A 20,416-nucleotide genomic window follows, 5' to 3' on the forward strand; every position below is an offset into this window, starting at 1 on the left:
TTTCCTGCATTATTTTGGTTCCTTGAACCTGTGCTACCATTCATTACCAATGTGGATGATGGCAGCCCAAAATGGCACCAATAACTGGCGTCTCTTTGCGTGTAGCTCTGACGGAAATCATAAAATATCCTTGGTTAGGACTACTACAGCTGAAATCAAGTCACAGCCATGGGTGCTTCAATAAGCAACATTGATTTAAGACATATATATATAAAAAAATCTATCAATCCTTAAAATTAATGGACCCTGGTTGACAGGCTCAGGTCATGAGTGCAGTTCCCTTTAAAGAAAACAAGTGGGGAAGGCGCGCTGGTCTGTAGGTACGATTGAAATGCATAGGCCTTGGACCGCCCACACACAACTGTCCTGCAGGTGAATGTACAGTCTCTGGAAAATAAAACTAAAGAACTTGGTGCAAGATTGCTGCACCAGGTGGGACATCAGGGACTGCTGTGTACTTTGCTTCATGGAAACATGGCTCACTTCTGCCATTTTGGATGTAGCAATGCTTCATCTGTTTTTCATCTGGCTTCACTGTTTTTTGCCAAGACAGATTGGTTGAGTCTTTTAAAGCTGGAGTGGTGGGGGAGTGGGGGCGGGGTTGAAAAAACTGATAATGATGAGAATGGCATGGGACTGAGTAGCCTTGAGATTTACAATGTGAAAACTAACAATAGACAAGCAATATGGCTTGCATCAGAAGTGAATGGCTAATTAATTAAAATGGAATTGGACACTGGCCTGGTTGTTTTTGTCATTCCACAAAATGAATTTGAGTGGCATTTCAAAGATACTGAACTGAAACCAGCAGATACCCAACTAAGAACATAAAAGGTAACTTGTGTGGGAATGACATTTGCAACAGTGAAATACAACAAGCCACTTTGGGTTTTCATGTTGTTAAAAATGGGCAGGCCAGCATTGTGGGGGTGTGATTGGCTAAGACAACTGCAACTTGATTGGAGATCCATCATTCATTTGCATCCCACATTCCCTGTCAGAGTTAACTGAAAGCGAATTAAGAAAGGTACAGAATGATGACACAGCTGTCTCCATGCTGTACAACCTGAACCGTTGCCCAACAGAGGGCAAACTGGTGTCGGTGCCAACCTCTGTGCCTCTGGTTGGAAAGCATATCAGACCAGGGAAGGGTCATGCTGCTCAGAGGAAGTGTGAAAGTGATGAAAACAGTGGTCCAACTACACTTTTCATAGGCAATGTATCTGAGAAAGCTGCTGATACATTAATCAGGCAGTCACTTGCGAAATGTGGCTTGGTTTTAAGCTGGAAGAGAGTTCAAGGAGCTTCAGGAAATTTGCAAACATTTGGCTTTTGTGAGTGTGAAGAACCAGAATCTGCTGTGGATGCATTAAGGTTATTACATGAACTTCAAGTGGGAGACAAAAAGCTGCTTCTAAAAGTTGGTGTAAAGACCAAAGCCCAGCTGGATAAATAGAAGGCCAGAAAGAAAGGAGTCAGTGAAAATAGAAAAACAGGATTTGTCGGATGATGCTGTGGATGAGGAAACCAAGGGGAGAAGTCAGATAGTAAAGGAAGCAATAGAAGGATTAATAAGATAAATTTCCAGTGAACTCTGAAGATCAGGCTGCACAATCTAGAAAAAGAAAGGTGTCCAGAGGTGTCAGAATCACTTCTTACCATCTCAATATCAACTCCTACAACCACCACAGAGGAGGCCCCAGAATCTGCGATTGTTTCACAGCCACAAGTCCCATCTGCAAGCAGAATGACCTCCTTTGTCAAGAAAGAAAGATGTCACCTCACAATAAAAAAATAAATCCTCCACAGCGATTAAATCTTTAGGCCTGAGTGGGGCAATTTAACATTTACTATGCTATGTATGTTTGCCTATAGTATTTATATTATATAGTATACTGTGTCTATATGTTGATGTGCATTGTCTATTGAGTTGGAGTTTATAGCTAAGCAGGAAAGAGTATTGTGTATTTAATATATTAGTTGATTAAGCATCTTGTCATTTACATAATACATTGCTGGTTATCTATAAAAGTATGTCGAGGACACGTGTCATCCTGCCAGCATGTGATATGTGTGTGCCTCATCAAGAAAAGATCAAAGAACTGTTCTCCGAGCCTCCCGTCTTTTTACTTCCATTAGCTTTATGTTTTGGAGTTACAAAACATAACAATAAAATCATGAATGGCTGTAATGTTTCACTCCTGGATGACCTAATCTCCTTTTATGCACGCTTTGAAAGAGTGAATAAAATTATATCTGCGCATCCTGCAGCATCAGTTCAAATCCCTGCAACGTCTGTTGACCTTGTAACCTCTGTCTCACAGACTGACGTCACAACAGCTTTCATGAGGTTGAACCCTTGCAAGGTGTCAGGCGCTGATGGCATACCTGGCTGGATATTGAAAACTTGTGCCAATTAACTGCTGGGAGTGTTCAAGGACATTGCTAATCTCCTGATGTTCCCAACTGCTTCAGAAGGGTGACAATCATACCAGTGCCCAAGAAGAGCAGGATGATCTGCTTTGAGAGGTTGGTCATATCCAGAATTAACTCCTGCCTAAGCAAGAGCATGGACCTGCTGCAATTTGCCTATCACTGCAATAGGTCTGTAGCAGATGCAATCTCACTGGCTCTCTTCTTGGCCTTAGATCACCTGGACAATAGTAATCTTGTGAATGTCAGGCTGTTGTTCATTGATTACAGCTCCGTGTTTGACATCACCAAACCCTCAAAACTAATCTACAAGCTCCAAGTCCTGGGCCTCTGTACCTCTCCCTGTGACTGGATGCGTGACTTCCTCACTGTGAGACCACAGTGTGTGTGGATCAGAAATAACATCTCCTCTTCAGTGACAAACAACCTTTGTGCTCTTCAAGGATGTGTGCTTAGCCCACTGCTGTACTCTCTCTATATCCACGTTTGTGTGGCTAGGCACAACTCAAATGTTATCTCTAAATTTGCTGATGACCATTGTTGGCAGAATTTCACATGATGATGAGGGGGCATTTGGGAGTGAGATCCACCAGCTAGTTGAGTGGTGTTGTAACAACCTTTCACTCAATGTCAGTAAGACTGTGGAATTGATTGTGGACTTCAGGAAGGGCAAGTCAAGAGAAGACACACCAAAGGGATCAGTAGGAAAAAGCGTGAGCAGGTTGAAGTTCCTGGGTGTCAGCATTTCTAAAGATCTATCCTGGCCCCAATATATTAATGCAGTTACAAAGAAGACATGACAGTGTCTTATTTTATTTGGAGTTTGAGGAGACTTAGCATGCCACCAAAGACTCTTGACAATTTCTACAGGTGTATCATGGAGAGCATTCTAACTGGTTGCATCGTCGTCTGGCACAGGATTGGAAAATGCTGCAGGAAATTGTAAACTCTGCCAGCTCTTATCATGAGAAATTATTCTCCCCAGCATCGAGACAATCTTGAAGAGGCAATGCCTCAAAAGGTCGGTAACCGTCATTAAGGACACCATTACCTTGGACGTACCCTCTTTAGATTCAGATTCAGTTTATTGTCATTTAGAAACCACAAATGCAATGCAGTTTAAAAAATTAGACAATGTTCCTTCAGAATGATATCAACAAAAGCATGTGACAAAACAGACTACACCAGAAAATCCACATAACGTTTGGCAATCCCCAATCCAGAGTCCGGAGAGGCTGCTGCATATTAATATCGCACTACCATCTTAGCGCGTTCCCTGGAAAGGAGCTGCAAATCCACCAGACAAAACAAGACCAAAAACTAAAGCTACAAGACCTACACAAAACCACATAGTTACAACAGTGCAAACAATAGCATAATTGATTTTAAAAAAACAGACCATGGGCACAGTAAAAATAGTCCAAAGATTTTAAAAGACTATAAGTTTGAAAGAAACCACCACACAGTTTCCACAAGTCCTCAGGGTCCCAATAGACTCGTCATCCCACGCCGGCGGCAGAAGGGAATACCTCCGCTATGGACTTCCACGGCGCTGGACTCAGCCTCGCAGACGCAGCACACAATGAAATCTCCGCCGAACCCAGCCTCGCAGACACAGCACACAGTGAAAGTATCCCGACGGCAGCGGACTCCGAGTCTGTTGAACCTCCGAGCCTCCGACCATCCCCTCCGGCACAGCTTCTCCGAGCACCATCCTCTGCCGAGCATGTTAAGACATCCCCGCCGACGGCCACCAGCAATGCAACCCCGAGGACTGGGGGCCTGTTCTTCTCAGCAGAGACCCGGACCTCACAGCAGCAGCAGCAACAAAGAAGGCCTTCCTGGAGATTTCCAGATGTTCCTCCGTGCTCCCACATCCGTTTTTCATCAGATTAGGATTGCGCACGACACCCCGCTTAACAAATAAAACAAATAACATAGCTCCAGAGTGGCCGCTGCAGGCTGCGTCGCGCTGCCATATAGAAGATATATCTTCTCTTTGCTACCATCATGGAGGTGGTACAGGAGCCTGAAGGCACACATTCAATGTTTCAGGAAAAGCTCCTTCCCCTCCACCAATAGATTTCTGAATGGACATTGAGTCCATGTACACTACCTCACTATTTATTTTTAATAATATTTATTATTGCAATATATAGTGTTGCTGTAAAACATATTTCATGACTTATGCCAGTGATATTAAATCAGATTCTGATCCACTGTACATATCCATGCTGCTGCTGATCAACATATTCCCTCAGCCCTGAAGAACCTGGTACTCTGTTAGGTGGGCACCTTGGTCGGTATGGCTGAATTAGGCCACAGGGCCTGTTCCCTTACTGTATTACTGCATAATATCCATGTCATCCTTGAATGTGTTTAGTAACTGAATGTAAAGCCTCTTTGAAGTCAAGTTAATAGAATTTCAAAGATGTGCAGCACTATGCTTTTTTAAAAAAAAATTAATCTCAGTTATTAATGGATAATCTCAATTGTTTATGTTGAGAATATAACTCTAATGCTTGCCTCTTGCTGAAAAGATTGTTTACTCCATTAATCTTCCTTTGAACTTTTAAAAAATTTATCTGCTAGAGCTCCAGCTCCCATTCTTTTTAATCAGTGTTGCACACATATTTTCTGCAGGAGGGCTGAATTTCCAATCCAGGCTAACCCCGATGGCTTCAATCTGCTTTATTTTAACAATATATAGCTGTTATTTAAAGATGCCCATGTTAAGCTTGCTACACAAATCACTGATTGTACACTGATCTACTTGTTTCCATTCCTCTGCTTCCATCACTGCTCCACTGGTCAGTTCTCCTTTCCATTTTGCCAAGCCTGTGCCCATATGTGTTGAAGTGTTCTGGTGACTTGTGCCACCAGTATCAGTCCGCAGTGTCATTCAGTGGCGGTCAATGCCGAGCAGCACTCTATGCCTGAATCTGGACGCTGGGTGCAGGCGATTGCAGTAGATCTGATGTAGTACCAGAGTATCACTCCACTGGGTTCTTGTTGCCAGGTCTAGTGTGGGGGAGCAGAGGGAAGAATGACTGGGGAATGTTGAAGATAGTAAGTTGCATCTATTGGTTACCATATATTTCGGCTGAACACACTGCCAACTTCAGCTTTGGGAGCATCCTGAAGACTCCCAAGAACCGGTGGCAAAGGCTGCAGCAGGGATAGGCAGCCCAGTTCCCTGAGGAGTGAGATGTTTCACCATGAGCAGGGCAGACAGACCAATCTTGTGCAGCAGATATGCGGCCTATGGGCTATGTGTTATGCATCACTGTTCTACTGTTGGACGACTTGATGGAAAGACCCCAGTTGGTCAGAGTTGGCAACAGCATCTCAAGCTCCATGCTGGGCACTGGCGCCCCCAGAGCTGTGTGCTCAGCCTGCTACTGGTTCATGACTGCACTGCCAGATTCGGCTCGAGCCACATCATCGAATTCACTGATTATTGCGCTTACTATTCCACATCGATGGTTCTGCCGTGGAAAGAGTGAAGAGCACAAAGTTCCTTGGTGTGCATGCAATGGATGATCTAACTTGGACCTACAACCTGACCTTACTAGTCAAGAAGGCACAGTGGTGTCTACACATTTCTGAGGAGACTGAGGCATGCAAGGGTCACTGCCCCCATTCTAACAATGTTCTACAGGAGCACCATTCAGTGTGTCTTGTCTGGCTGCATCATTGTGTGGCATAGAAGCTGCGAGACCCTACAGAGGATAGTAAAATCTGCCAAAAGGATCACTGGAGTGTCTCTCCTCCCTGTTTTTGACATTTACCAGGAGCATTGCAGAGAAAGGGCCCAAAGCATTGTTGATTCCACAATCTCTTAGAATCACTGCCATCAGGAAGGAGGTACAGGAGGTATGCTCATCAGGATTATGACTGCCAGACTGGGTTTCAGCTTCTTCCTTCAGGCTGTGAGACTAATGAATACACTGCTGCCATCGAGGCCTTGTCACTTGGGACAGCGCACTGTTTACTGTTGACCTGTACTTTGTACTACATGCATTTTTAATTGTATTGTACTATATGGTAATATTTTGTTTTATGTACTGTGTGTGATGTTTTGTGGGTGAGTCGTAGTCCAGAGGAACATTGTTTTATTTGATTTTTATGTAGATACACACATACATACAGTCATATGTCAATAAACTTAAACTTGAAGTGCTAGTGCACGGGCTACTTAATTGCTTGACGACAACCCCCTTTTTTTAAGCTAACCTGGTGACTATGTGGTACTGACTTCAAGCTCAGCTTGCCTTCCTCTGGGTAAGGAAACCAAAACTGAACGTGGGAATCGAAATGTAATCTCATCAGAACTTCGTAGATTCCTAGCAAGGTTCCTTTTGCACCAATGTTTTGCCAAAAAGAAAATAGACAAAGACAAGACAGGAATACCATTTGTATTCCTAGTAAAGGTTCAGAGTTTCAAAGGCTCATTTTATTATCAAAGTATGTATGCAGAATACAACTCCATGATTCGTCTTTTCCAGAGAGCCATGAAATATAGAAAAACACGAGAAATGGTTGAAAAAGACGTCAACCCCCTCCCCCCACTGCGTGAAAAGAAACAAAAACTTGCAAATCCCAACCCCCCAACCCCCCTCGCACAAAAGCTAACAGATCACTCACCTGGAAAATGGCAGCTAGAACACAGATCCCCAAGCCTCCAGCCGTCTCCCTAACACAAAAATCTAATATATCGTCCACACGAAGAAACAGCAACAAGAACGTCAAACCCTTCACCTGCTCCCTCACATAAGGAAACTAATATATCACCCACGCGTAGAAACAGCTGTATCTCTTCACCAATGGTCCACCTGCTGGCAAATGACTGCTGGTTTCTTACCAGTTTTTAAGTCACTAACTCATTCTTTCTATCTTTCCGTCCTATTGTTTCCACCACTGTATAAAATAGAACCTTCACACATTGTGCTTCATCTGCTGTTCTTTCGCTCACTTTCTCAACGTGTCTGAGTCCTCTACAGGCTGTACTAGTCACTTGCTTTCCCACAGAGATTTGGATCGCTAGAATATCTGCACTTGTTGCATTTTGCTTCCTCATTTTGTTTAGTCAAGTAAGTTGGGTTTTCCACTAGTGACAGACTACTACTAACTTGGAAAAAGGCCATTTATTGATCCTTAATGTTGTCTAGACTTCTTCTCATTGCTGTGTTGTCTGCACGCCTTTCAGCCCTTTAAGGAGCAGTGGTATTTTATCGAGGGTCTCTTGTACTGTATTTTTACTTATGTAGTCCCCCCACTCCATTAGTATTCATTGAAGGGAAAGACCTTGATAATAAAGCAGATGGGAGGGGGATAAATAAAGGTTTGTCCTGTTCTATGTTCTAATACATCAACATCTCAAACACTGGGCAACAGTCAATTAAGCCCAAGGCATCTAGGTTTTATTCTCCATGACATCAAGTATTTTGGAAAGCAAATAATTATTATCTTAATGTCAATAGTCTTTAGGATGTCCTCTCCATTACATTTTAATCTGTCCAAATGTCCTTTTTTTGTGATCATCTTGTTAGTACTCCCTTCTCTGCATTGTTACTGTAGCAGTTACAATCCTCCTATATTTGTTGTTTACTAACTACCACAGTCTGTCGTCTCCCACTTCATCTTTTTGTTAACATTTCCCACTTACCGTACATCTTCCAATTCTCTGGCTTGCTGTTTTCACTCCTTTTATAACCATTTTCTGTTCATCTGATTATATACTTAATCTAATGTTATCCTTAATTACCACCCTCATCCAGGTATGGATTACATAAAAATCTCTATTTATAATCACAGTAAATAGAATTCATGCTGGGTCCTGTGTGATCGGAATAAAAGCAGGTTTTGCAATCCATTTCTCTTGTGGTGCATATTACAATTGACATTTAATAAAACTAACACACCTCATATAGTATGAGGGGATATGACAGCTATGAAGTCATCAGTTCTATTACTGAGCAATTGATAAACTGCAGTCCAGAGATTTTTTGAGCAGAAATTTTGTTGCTTTGGCAAAGTTCCTAATATATCAGAGTAATAGTCATGAGGGTGGCCAGGTTTTAAGGTTCCCATCTTACCCCTTTGTCTCACCTGCCTTTTGTCTCACTCTGATGCTGCTTTTCATTTCTCATGTGGCCCACTGTCTATCAGATTACTCCTTCAGCCCTTTACAGTTCCATCTATCACCTCCCAGCTTCTCACTTCTAGCACCCTCCATCTCCCATGTACCTACCTCCCCCTCCTCACTTGGTTTCACCTATCACCTGTCAGCTTGTAGTGTTTCCTCTTCTCCCCCCCTCCCCCCACTGTATTCTTGCTCCTTCCACCTTCCTTTCCAGTCCATAAGACATAGGAGCAGAATTGGGCCATTCAGCCCATCTTTCAGTCCTAATGAAAGGTCTCAGTATAAAATATCGGCTCTTTATTCCTTTCCATGGATGCTGCTGGCTGAGTTCCTCCAGCATGTTGTGTGTGTTGTTGTGGATTTCCAGCATCTGCAGAATCTTGTGCTCAGATTTTGCTATTGGTGTTTTGCATTGGACGGAAGGGTTTCTGTAGTGAGATCGGGAGAAGTGGTTTCTGAATTATGAGGTCAAGTTTGAGTCTGATTGCCTCTTCAGATAATAAAATCACCGCTTGCATACAAAATATGTCTAAACTACAAGGAAACATAGTGATTGCCCCAGTATGAATGCTAGCCTTGATAATGATGAGAAAGTTGGCGGTTGAAGTAGATAATGCTGAAAATACTCAGCCAGACTGGCAGCATCTGTGGAGAAGGAAACTGCTGATGTTTCATTTCAATACCTTTCATCAGAAAGTTGATTCAGTGTTAGTTTTCATAGTTACTGCCAAACCAAAGCATTTCCAACATTTTTGACAATTAAAAAAAATATTTCTAGCATCAAGCATTCTAATTGATGCTTCCTGAAAGGAAGCTTAGAGCCTGCTTTCTTATCCTGTTTCTTCTGGAACTGGTTGTCAAAATTTGGTTGCAGAAAGTTAATGAGCTTTATGATTACTCTGCATCTTTTTATCCCCCCCCCCCCTCATTCTTTCTCTGCAGACCCAAGGATTGAAGAATATCCCTTCATGGTGTCTCCAGTCCCTATGACGGCTGTCCTGTTGTTCTATGTATATTTTGTACTGTCTTTGGGGCCCAAGCTCATGGCTGGCAGGATGCCCTTCGATCTCAAGAAGATTATGGTTTGCTATAACTTTGCACTGGTGTTTTTCTCGATATTCATAGTCTATGAGGTAAGTCTACTTATGCTCTCTTTTAGCTTTGGAGAGTTCTGCTTATGAAGTTTATATTATCAAAGATCTCAGCAAAGTTATTGGCCTGTATTTGTGTAGAGCAGGGGTTCATCACCTGGGGTCCAAGGACCCCTTTCTTAATGGTATTGGTCCATAGCATTAAAAAGGTTGGAATTCCCTGCAGTAGGGATTCCACATTCTCCTTGTGACTTGTGTTTCTTTCATATCACAAAAACTGTTGGGCTAGTTAATTTGCTATTGTAGATTGCCCGTAGTTTAGATATCTGATGAGTGAGCAAGTGGAGGAAATGATGGGCATTTGCAAGAATTTGTAGGGAAATAAGTATTGCTGTTTAACTCAATGGCCTGTTAGATAGATAGATAGATACTTTATTCATCCCCATGGGGAAATACAACTTTTTTTCCAATGTCCCAAACACTTGTTGTAGCAAAACTAATAACATACAATACTTAACTCAGTAAAAAATATGATATGCATCTAAATCACTATCTCAAAAAGCATTAATAATAGCTTTTAAAAAGTTCTTAAGTCCTGGCGGTTGAATTGTAAAGCCTAATGTCATTGGGGAGTATTGACCTCTTCATCCTGTCTGAGGAGCATTGCATCGATAGTAACCTGTCGCTGAAACTGCTTCTCTGTCTCTGGATGGTGCTATGTAGAGGATGTTCAGAGTTTTCCATAATTGACCGTAGCCTACTCAGCGCCCTTCGCTCAGCTACCAATGTTAAACTCTCCAGTACTTTGCTCACGACAGAGCCCGCCTTCCTTACCAGCTTATTAAGACGTGAGGCGTCCCTCTTCTTAATGCTTCCTCCCCAACACGCCACCACAAAGAAGAGGGCGCTCTCCACAACTGACCTATAGAACATCTTCAGCATCTCACTGCAGACATTGAATGACGCCAACCTTCTAAGGAAGTACAGTCGACTCTGTGCCTTCCTGCACAAGGCATCTGTGTTGGCAGTCCAGTCTAGCTTCTTGTCTAACTGTACTCCCGATACTTGTAGGTCTTAACCTGCTCCACACATTCTCCATTAATGATCACTGGCTCCATATGAGGCCTAGATCTCCTAAAATATTGGTATTCTGCTGATTTTGAAGGAACAGAATAGTTTGAACAAATCAGCATTTTCAAGCTTTACAGTAAAATTTTGTGAGAATGACTCATGCAATTTGTCTTAACCTAGGTAGGCTTCTATACTGGTGAGCTTTGTGAATACAAACCTGTTGCAGAGAGTGAGATATGCAAGATAGTTTTGATTACACGTTGGTGTGCTGCACCATTTCGCACCTCTCATCACGCACATTCATTAAGTACGTGATTGTTCTAGTCATTTTCCTGGAAGCAATTTTGGTTGCATACACCTCAGTGTGAGGATTTTTAGCAGCTCCAAGTTATTGGGTTAAAAAAAGTTTCATACTGGCTGAGCATTAAATATTGATGTTGCCAGACTGCAATTAATCTTCTAATTTACATTGGAAAGTCAGTGTTTTGTCTCCTCCTGCCCCAGTAAATGCATTACCAACTGGAAGGCAGACATTGGAAGGTTGAAAGTGCAGGTACCTTTGTTTATTATTGTCATATGTATTGAAGTACGGTGAAGAACTGTTTTCCATGACATCCAGAAAGATCCTGCTGCTACACCAGTGCATTGAGGTAGTACAGTGGAAAACAATTGCAGAATGAAGCATTAAAGTTGTAGCAAAAGAACAGCGATGACAGAAAATATGCAAGGCCACAATAATGTAGATTGATATCAAGAGGCCGTCCTTGTAGTAGGGGATTGTTGAGGGATGCTAGACTGTTAGAGCAGTATGGGTACTGGAATATTGGGCATTTGTCTGAACTTTATTTCATTCAGACAAATGAAAAAGGCTGAGAGTCAAAAACTGTGATTGTCCCTTGTGGGTTTGTTTTTAAATGAATTAAGGGAAAATGTAATTATATTTTGGATGACAGTTATTATAATCTCACAGACTGCTTCTAGACTTTCTGTGTGTCAAGGGAATTGGTTCTTGCATCTTCTCAGATATTCATGGCTTTGAAATTAAAATATCCCTGATCTCTTTACCCGTTCCTTTAAGCCAAACTATGGGATGCAGCAGTTCAGTTATGAAGTGTGGCATGTTTGTTTTTCTCTGGTTGACTGTTCTGGTGTTTCCATTTGGATTAACCCAGTTGTCAGCTACAATGTGTCTGTTTTGTTTTGAGGTTTGGAATGTTAGTTCTGTTAGTTTTTTAAAAAAATATATATATTCTATCCACAGTTCTTGATGTCTGGCTGGGCAGCTGGGTATACATTCCGATGTGATCCAATAGATTACTCCAATAACCCGAAAGCTCTTCGGGTAAGTGCAGCACCTTTGTCGTTTTCTAATGTTCAAGCTTCTATAATGGTAATTGTTCTCCTGTCTGAAAGAACTACACTCAGTGGCCACTTTGTTAGGTACCTCCTGTACCAAATAAACTAGTCCCTGGGTCTATGTTCATGGCTTTCTGCTGCTACAGCACCACTTCAAGGTTTGTGCATTCAGAGATGCTCTTTTACACACTGCGGTTGTAAGGTGTGGTTATTTGAGTTGTCAACTGGAACCAATCTGGCCGTTTTTCTCTGGCCTTTCTCAATAACAAGGTGTTTTCATTGACACAACTGCCACTCATCGGATTTTGTTTTACACACCATTCTCTGTAACCTCGACTCGTGCGTGAAAATCCCAGGAAATCTGCAGTTTTTAAGATACTCAACCCCCCCCCCCCCCCCCAAATTTGGCACCAACAATCATTCCATGGTCAAAGTCATTTAGATCACATTTCATCTAGATTCTGGTGTTTGGTCTGAACAACAGCTAAAACTCTTGACTGTGCCTACATGATTGGCTGATTAGATAGTTGCATTAATGAACAGGTATACAGGTGTACCTAATAATGTGTCCACTGAGTGTGTCATGTTGCCATGGCTCCGTTGGTCCCAATCTGTTGCAAGATGTGTTTTAATGTTTGTTCTTGCCAAGGCTGATTATATACTTCACTGTCTAGTAGTGGGCTGGGTTGGCATCTACTGTTTGTTTAGTTAATTAACTTGCTTTACCACTTTTGGGAACTCTTGTATTGCATTAATATGTAGGTCATTCTAACTTGGAGATTCCACTATGACAACATTCTGCAGTGTTCTTGGCCCTTTCACCCTGATGTGACCAACAAATAATCAGATTTGTCATTTGCCCATAGTGGCATTATAGTACAAGACTGCTCAGTTGCTTGGTCCTCATTGGAACCACTACGCTCGCAGTCATTGGCTGAGAACACCGCTGAAAAGTACAGTGAAAGACACGGGTAAGAAAGCATGCGGAAATGTCTTGCACGCTCCTTTCCCTGGGTCCAAACCATCCTGAGTTCGAAATGCATTGTGATTCCTTCATTAGTCTACATCCCGGAATGCCCAACCAGACAGAACTGGAATAATAGCCTTGCAATAATCAAGAGGACCGATTATCACCACTATCAAGTTAAACCAAATAATAGTTGACTTGGTGAGCTGCATTGAGGAACAAAAGATAAAGCCTTGACAGGTTTGTTGTCCCATAAGAGGCTCTTCGCCCTCAATGCTTTCCATGTATCTAACATAGAAACATAGAAAACCTATAGCACAATACAGACTCTTTGACCCACAAAACTGTGCCGAATATATCCTTAGAAATTACCTATGGTTACCCATAGCCCTCTATTTTTTTGAGCTCCATGTACCTGTCCAGGAGTCTCTTAAAAGACCCTATTGTATCCGCCTCCACCACTGTTGCTGGCAGCCCATTCCATGCATTCACCACTTTATGCGTTTTTAAAAAAAACACTACTTACCCCTGACATCTCTGTACCTACTTCCAAGCACCTTAAAACTGTTCCCTTTCATGCGAGCCATTTCAGCCCTGATTATCCACATGATCAATGTCTCTCATCATCTTATACACCTCTGTCAGGTCACCTCTCATCCTCCGTCACTCCAAGGAAAAAAGGCCGAGTTACATGAACATCTACATCAACTGGAGCTAGTGGCTGAGATACCAGATATTTCTCCCTTTGCTCCACAATTGAGCATTAATGTCTTCTATGTAGTTGGCATTTTAAATGAGGTTGTTAAACCACTAATGCATTGCAGGTGGGTGTTTGATTCATTACGTCCATCTTGGCTTTTTGTAGTCTGTCTAGTCAGTCTCATTCTTTGCCCCCTTTTCTGTAATGTTGCAAATTTTCCTTTTATGCATTTTATTCCTTTTATCCCCCTTTTTAAAAACTGGATTCACTCTTTACATACAGAATCCCAGCTTGTCACTGATCTGCACATTTTTTTTCCTGAAAAAACTTTTTTATTTGCACCTTCCCGGTATTGTGTCTTTCGCTTTAAATTTGCTGTCCCATTACTTCAGTCTTCTATTAAGCAAAGCAGCTTCTATTTACACAATCTAATCTTGTCTTCATCCTTTACATCAAATCTTCAACAGGCAGGCTCTACTTACTAATTAATATGATCCCATACAAAGTGTATTTTATCTTATCCAATGTCCTTACAAAGCAGAGATGACCTTATCTGATACTTCTGGAAAATTTCCATAAGATTAATATGTTTCCTTAAATGTACATGCAAGGCTGCTGCAAAATGCAATTGAGAAGCCACAGTTGGAAAGCATTGGTATAATGACAGGAATCAAACCTTCCTACCTATTGATTGGATGTAGGAACTGTTGCTCAGTTGATCTAAGGGTTGATCCTTGTGTTAATGACTTAACATCGAAGGAGGGCTTTGTAGGCTAGTTTTTTGCTAAATTGCTATGCCTGAATCCTGGGTGAACTGCATTTCATTCACCTAATGAAGGTTGAACGTCACAATGCAGGTGAGTGATTTTTCTGATTCCAGTCACACATACTAAGCATGCTGATAGCAGCTTTATCACTGGAATGCTGGTAAGAAGGTCACTGAAATTTAAGCAGTTAAGGCAGAGTCAGACCAAGTCCTCTCTCCTATGGGTCCCACAGACGTCATACCTTGAAATAATGGCATTGCTCTAAAAGTCTTTGAAAGCACAATTCAATTGAAGCCTATCCCTGTAAGATGGTGTAAATTTGTTGAGAGGAAGCGGTGCCTTTCTGTGATCAAACCTATTGGAAGACATGCACCTTGCTCATAAACTAGTGTTGTTCAAACAGTGGTCGATTCAAGTGAATTGAAAATATCTCATGGCTCAAAATGTTTCCTTGGCTGGACTGTGATTTGGCAGGTCTTGAGGTCATTCAAACTACAGAAATGCAATCTCTTCCCTGTTATGCTCACCGTATCTAGAGCATGAAGCTAAATAATTGGTTGTTCTGACCTGCCTGTATTCAAAAATAATACATGTTGCTTGCCTTAATTTCTAATTTCTGAATGATTCTGAGACTTACAGAGTCATAGGATCAGATAGTATGGAAACAGCCCCTCTGTGCCAACCAGAATGGCAATCTAAGCTCATCGCATTTGCCCATACCCCTCTAACCCTTTCCTATCCGTGTGCCCGAGCGCCTTTTAAAATGTTGTACCTGTCTCAATCACTTTCTCTGGCAGCTCATTCCATTATACTGTCCGCCATCTGGATGACAAACACAAGGGATTCTGCAGACACTGGAAACCCAGGGCAGCAGCACACAAAAGGCCAAGACCCTTCTTGGTTTGAAACGTTGACTATTTAATTCCATTGCTGCTGCCTGACCGCCAGCATTTCGTGTGTGTGGCTCTGGATTTAAAAAAAATGCCCATTAGGTTCCTTTTAAATTCTCTTCTCTCACCCTAAACCTATGTCATCTAGTTCTTGATTCCCCAACCGTGGGTAAAGACGGTGAGCATCCACTTAACTGGGCAAGGCTGTCTGGTGGGACACAAGTCTAAAAATAACTACTGAAATGTCTATTGGAAATGTTTTCAGCCCTCGGGATGTGCTAGTTAACTGCTGAATCTGGCCTTTATACTGTGTTCTCTTTCTACATTGTTATTTTGGGTGACCTTGTCCCACTGCCCACCTTCTTGTCCTCCTCCCTTTAACAATACTTTCTTGCCTGGTAGATGTGGAAAAGATAGATGTTGTCAGGTTTCTTGCCATTTTATTTTTGCCAGCTGAAACGATGCCAGTGATACAATGCTATCAACTGGCACGATGAGGTGACGGTAAGAGGAAGAAACTGGAGCTCCGTGAGGCAGTGCTCCTTAGGGCAATGGAGGTGAAGAAGATCAGTAACTTTAAATTCCTTGGTATTAACATCAGCAGACTGTCCTGGGACCTGCATGTAAGTGTCTTCACAAAGAAGGCACAACAGTGTCTCTACTTTCTTAAAAGTTTGTGTGGATTTGACGTGTCATGATGACGTTGACAGATTTCTATACATGTCCTGTGGAGATTACCTTAACTGCTGGCATCACAGCCCTGTATGGAAATACCAATGGCCAAGAATGGAAAAGACCATAGGCAGTGGCGGATACAGCCACATCCACCTTGGACACAATTCAAGCATGTTTAAGTGGAGTGCTGGCACAATAAAGCAGCATCCATTATCAAAAACCCTTACCATTCAGGCCATGCCCTCTCCTCTCTAGTACCATTGGGCAGCATGTACAGAAGCCGTGGGTCTCACACCACCAGGTTCGGGAACAGTTTTTGCCCAGCAACCATCAGGCTCCTGAGCCAGTGTGGATACCTTCACTCACCACTAGCCTGAACAGATTCTGTGACCTATAGGCTCACTAACAGGGACAGTTTATTTTCCTCTGCACGTTGGTTGCTTCTCAGTCTTTTGTTTATGTTTAGTTTTTGTGAAGTTCTATTGTGCTCATTTATTTCCTATAAATGCCTGCAAGAAATGCATCTCAGTTAGTATATAGTATCATAAAGTATGTGCCTTGATGATAAATTTACTTAGAACTTGTACAACTTTTTATTTTGCTGCTATGACTTCTCAAAACTGAGTGCTATTTTTGATGTGAGTTTCTGGTAACTGCTTGTGTAATCACTTAGCCATAAATTTTGTTTGTTATGACTCATTTGCCATCTTTTAATTTGAATCCTTATCTTGTCTTTCCTGTCCATCTGTCTGAGCTTCCAGCATCCAGGGACTTGCTCTTTGCTCCAATGTAGGCTACTGCAATAATGCTTTCTTTTCTTTTTTGTGCATAATCTCCACTACCTCTTGAACTTTCCGAGGCCGTTTGCTTATAATTTTCCCAACTTTTGTCAGGGAGTTGAAATTTCCCCCCTCTGCTTTGTACAGACGCTGCCCTCTGTTGTCACTGGAGGTGTGCCCTGCTTCCTTCCCGTGCTGACTGGGGATAAGATGGTTGCCATGAGTCCACCCTCATCTGACTCTGGAAGTTTGCTGCCCTTTGGCACCAGCTTTACTTCAGAGCATTGTCTTACTTAACTAAATTTGCATCCTCTGTTCCCTGCCAAGACCAGTTAATTTGTTTCACTCCACATTGCATTGTTGGCTTTTCACCATACACGTTCAACGTCGAATTAATTTAGTCCTATCTTTTGTTCAATTGATAGCTGTGGTTTGATGCAGCAGTTGCTTCCCTTTTTTTCTACTTCCCACTGATCTGCAATTAGTAGCTTCTAATTTTAAGGCCCTTTCTTCTCGATTGTATTTGTACCCCTAAATTTATTGAATTTGTACCTCCATATTCATAAAATTGTCAGTTAACCAGCCTGTGAAGAAAAACAGCCTAACCACAACCAAAACATTATATGAACCTTTTGTATCTTCAGTTATTTATTTTCTGTCTCTCCCTTGGGCCTTCCTTTAGCTAATTCTAATTCCCAAGCCATATGGAGGTACTTTACTCCCTTATCCTGCCTCTCCTGTTTGCTCTTGGGCACATTAGTGATGGAGAAATCTCCACTACTTCGCTAATTCACTAATTCGCGCAAACCCCACCCCCCAACCCGGCTTGTTGTGTGTTGATGGGTAAGGTTGTACTGGTTGAGAGCTACTTGCACAGGGTGTCGGTCAGTTCTCCGATTTTAATATTAGGATGCAGTGTTTACATAACAGGCTTCTATTCGGGGTGTGTCTGCTGAAGGAGCTGAACCAACTCTCAGCAGTTGTTCCTGCACATGACTTGTTTAAGACTCTGGGGAGCATTGCAGAATAGAACAATGAGGCTGCCCTGCTTGTAACGCCGGGGAAACCTCTGAAGATGCTGAAATGCATAGAATACTTAGGCCTAAAAGGAAGATTGTAGAGAGTTGCCTTTAAATAGTAGGTGTATGTCGAATGGAATGAAGAAAAATAAGCTAGAATAGTATTTTGGATATCTCCATGGTGAATAAGGCCAGAAGCCATAGGCTGAATGACAAATTTGAAAACAATACTGGGGACTGATCAATGCCTGGTATGAAATGTACTTCCCTGTTGAAACTGGGGCCATGTTTATTTAGGAACCACGGAGTGCCGTTAATTGATACTGAGTTCGGGTTAGTCCTCTGTGTGGGGGCTAAGGGTAGGGGGGAAGTGGGGAGAGAGTTGTACTCTGCTCAAGATGACTTCACCCCTGAAATCCTTTGTATTGCTCAGTTATTACTTTTAGTTACATTTATTTGGCACTTACAGCTTCTGGTCCAAAGGCGTATTGGTTGGTAGGTTAATTGGTCATTGTAAATTGTCCCGTGATTAGGCTAGGATTAAATTGGGGGTTGCTGGGTGGCTTGGCCGGAAGGCCCTATCCTGTGCAGTATCTCAATAAATGAAAAGCTTCCTTTTGAATTTTTTCATTACCGGATGCACGATAGGAAGTTGTGGTACGTAAAGGAGTGGTAGTGCAAATTGAAGTCTTAGAGGGGGCTTAATTCAACTGAGATTAATTGTCTGAGCTCAATCAAGCCACTATTGATACCTTCAATCCAGATGATTGTACTTGCCCATTCACTAACTTGTCGTTTTGTTTATTTTTTTTTGCTGGATGCACGTATCTGCAAATCTGAATATCAGAGAATAAATATCTCCCTTTCTATGATGGCATGTGGACAGAAGCAGCATGTTCTGATACTTTAGATCAGGGATTCCCAATCCTTTTTTTTACACCTTCAACCAATGGGTCTATGGACCTTAGGTTGGGCGCCCCGACCTTAGATGAAATACGAATTTTGTAATTATGTCATTAGGTGCGCTGAGATTCTCAGGTCTGGTTCTCATTTGTCATTGAATAATGCTATAATGTAACCCCTGGGAAAAACGGTCTTTCTAACTTTTCTGTCCTAAATTGAGCGTGTGTAATGCACTTTTACACATGCTAAAAGGGACAGGAGCTGGAGCACCCAGAGGAAACCCATGTGGAGCAAACATATAAACTCCTTTCAGGCTGCGGCAGGAATTGAACCCAGGTCGTTGGTACTGTAAATCATTGTGCTAGCTGCTACATTACTATACTGTCCATGTAACTGTTTAGTATTATAGCTTGAGTGCTTGGACAGTGGCAAAATTGTGATCGACTCATCCAAGGTGGCCTGAAGTCTGTTTAAACACTAAGGCAATAGTGCCACCTACAGAAATGAAACCTGGAAATGTTCCACACAAGGTGCCAGGGAGAGGTAATTCAGATTTCAAAATGAAACTTTTCATTTAGAACTAGATTCCCTTCTAAGGAATTGGGGTTTGTGTTGATAGTTTGGAAGGGAAGAGAATAAAAAGGGAGAATGTCTGGAATTGGCAAACTTTGTAGCTTAATCAGCGCTGCCAGTTTAGACAGCATCTGGTATAGAAGGTGCTGCCTCACATTGGTGATGTAGTGTGTGTTTGAGCAGAGGACCCCTATGTCAAAAGTGGTGATGGCTTGCATCTGTGAAATCTGCCTGTCAAGTTCCTGGGCTGCAGGAACAGGGTCATCTTTGCCAAATCTTTCACATTTCCACACCTTGTTGACATTTGAACTTCCTATTTCAGTTCCATTTTTTAAATTTCCTAAAGCTAACTAATTTTAATCTCATTCAGTAATCTGGGGTAAAAAGAAAGCTTGCTTTCTTGTATTTACAATCTTAATGGCCATTTCTAGTGCATTTGTAACCTATTGTAGCGCAAAGATAAAATTAGCAGTAATCAGAAGTCGTGGTGTAATGACTTGGTGTGTGCAAATTTTCCTAAGGATAGCACAGTACTGCCAATATTGAGATTAAGATTGTGCTTGTAAATATTCCAGGATATTTCAAACCTAACCACCAATTACCATTATTCATTTTCAGTAATTAGCTTCCCAAAGGCAACAGTGATGTTTATTGATTTGGGTGATTCTTCACTGTTAATCAATATAATTTTGTTGTTGTGGTTCAGCTGGCAATAATCCCACCTCATCAGAACATGCAGGTTCAAGATCCACTCTGAGTCTTGAGTTCAAAATCTAGGCTGTCGCACCAGGAAAGAATTGTGAGGGATCTTGTACTTTAAAATAGTGAGTAGAATATTTGTTCGTGTCATCATCAGTATTTCCCTCTGTCAACATCTTGGTTCTATTTGTAGGAGTTTGTTGTGACCAAACTGGCTTTTTCTACGCTACAGCAATGATTGTTCTTCAGTGTCCTTCAATGGTTGTAAAGTGCTTTGAGACATTGAAGTGTGAAAACTGCTTTATACGGTGCAAATCTGTCTTTTGAAGAATGTAGAATTTTATTTGC

At 41.9% G+C, this 20,416-nt stretch overlaps 1 protein-coding gene across 4 annotated transcripts in view; it reads left to right on the forward strand.

Annotated features, from left to right (window-relative positions):
* LOC140736833 (very long chain fatty acid elongase 1-like) overlaps window positions 1-20,416 on the forward strand; it is a 94,640-nt gene that overhangs the window by 59,201 nt on the left and 15,023 nt on the right. For all 4 annotated transcript variants that reach the window (XM_073062791.1, XM_073062793.1, XM_073062790.1 and 1 more), the window contains exons 4-5: window positions 9,521-9,711; window positions 12,002-12,082. In XM_073062791.1, the coding sequence (XP_072918892.1) occupies window positions 9,521-9,711; window positions 12,002-12,082 (272 nt within the window). The remainder of the gene's footprint in view (window positions 1-9,520; window positions 9,712-12,001; window positions 12,083-20,416) is intronic.

Source organism: Hemitrygon akajei, chromosome 12 (genome assembly GCF_048418815.1).
Source record: "Hemitrygon akajei chromosome 12, sHemAka1.3, whole genome shotgun sequence".
NCBI classification, from domain to species: Eukaryota; Metazoa; Chordata; class Chondrichthyes; order Myliobatiformes; family Dasyatidae; genus Hemitrygon; species Hemitrygon akajei.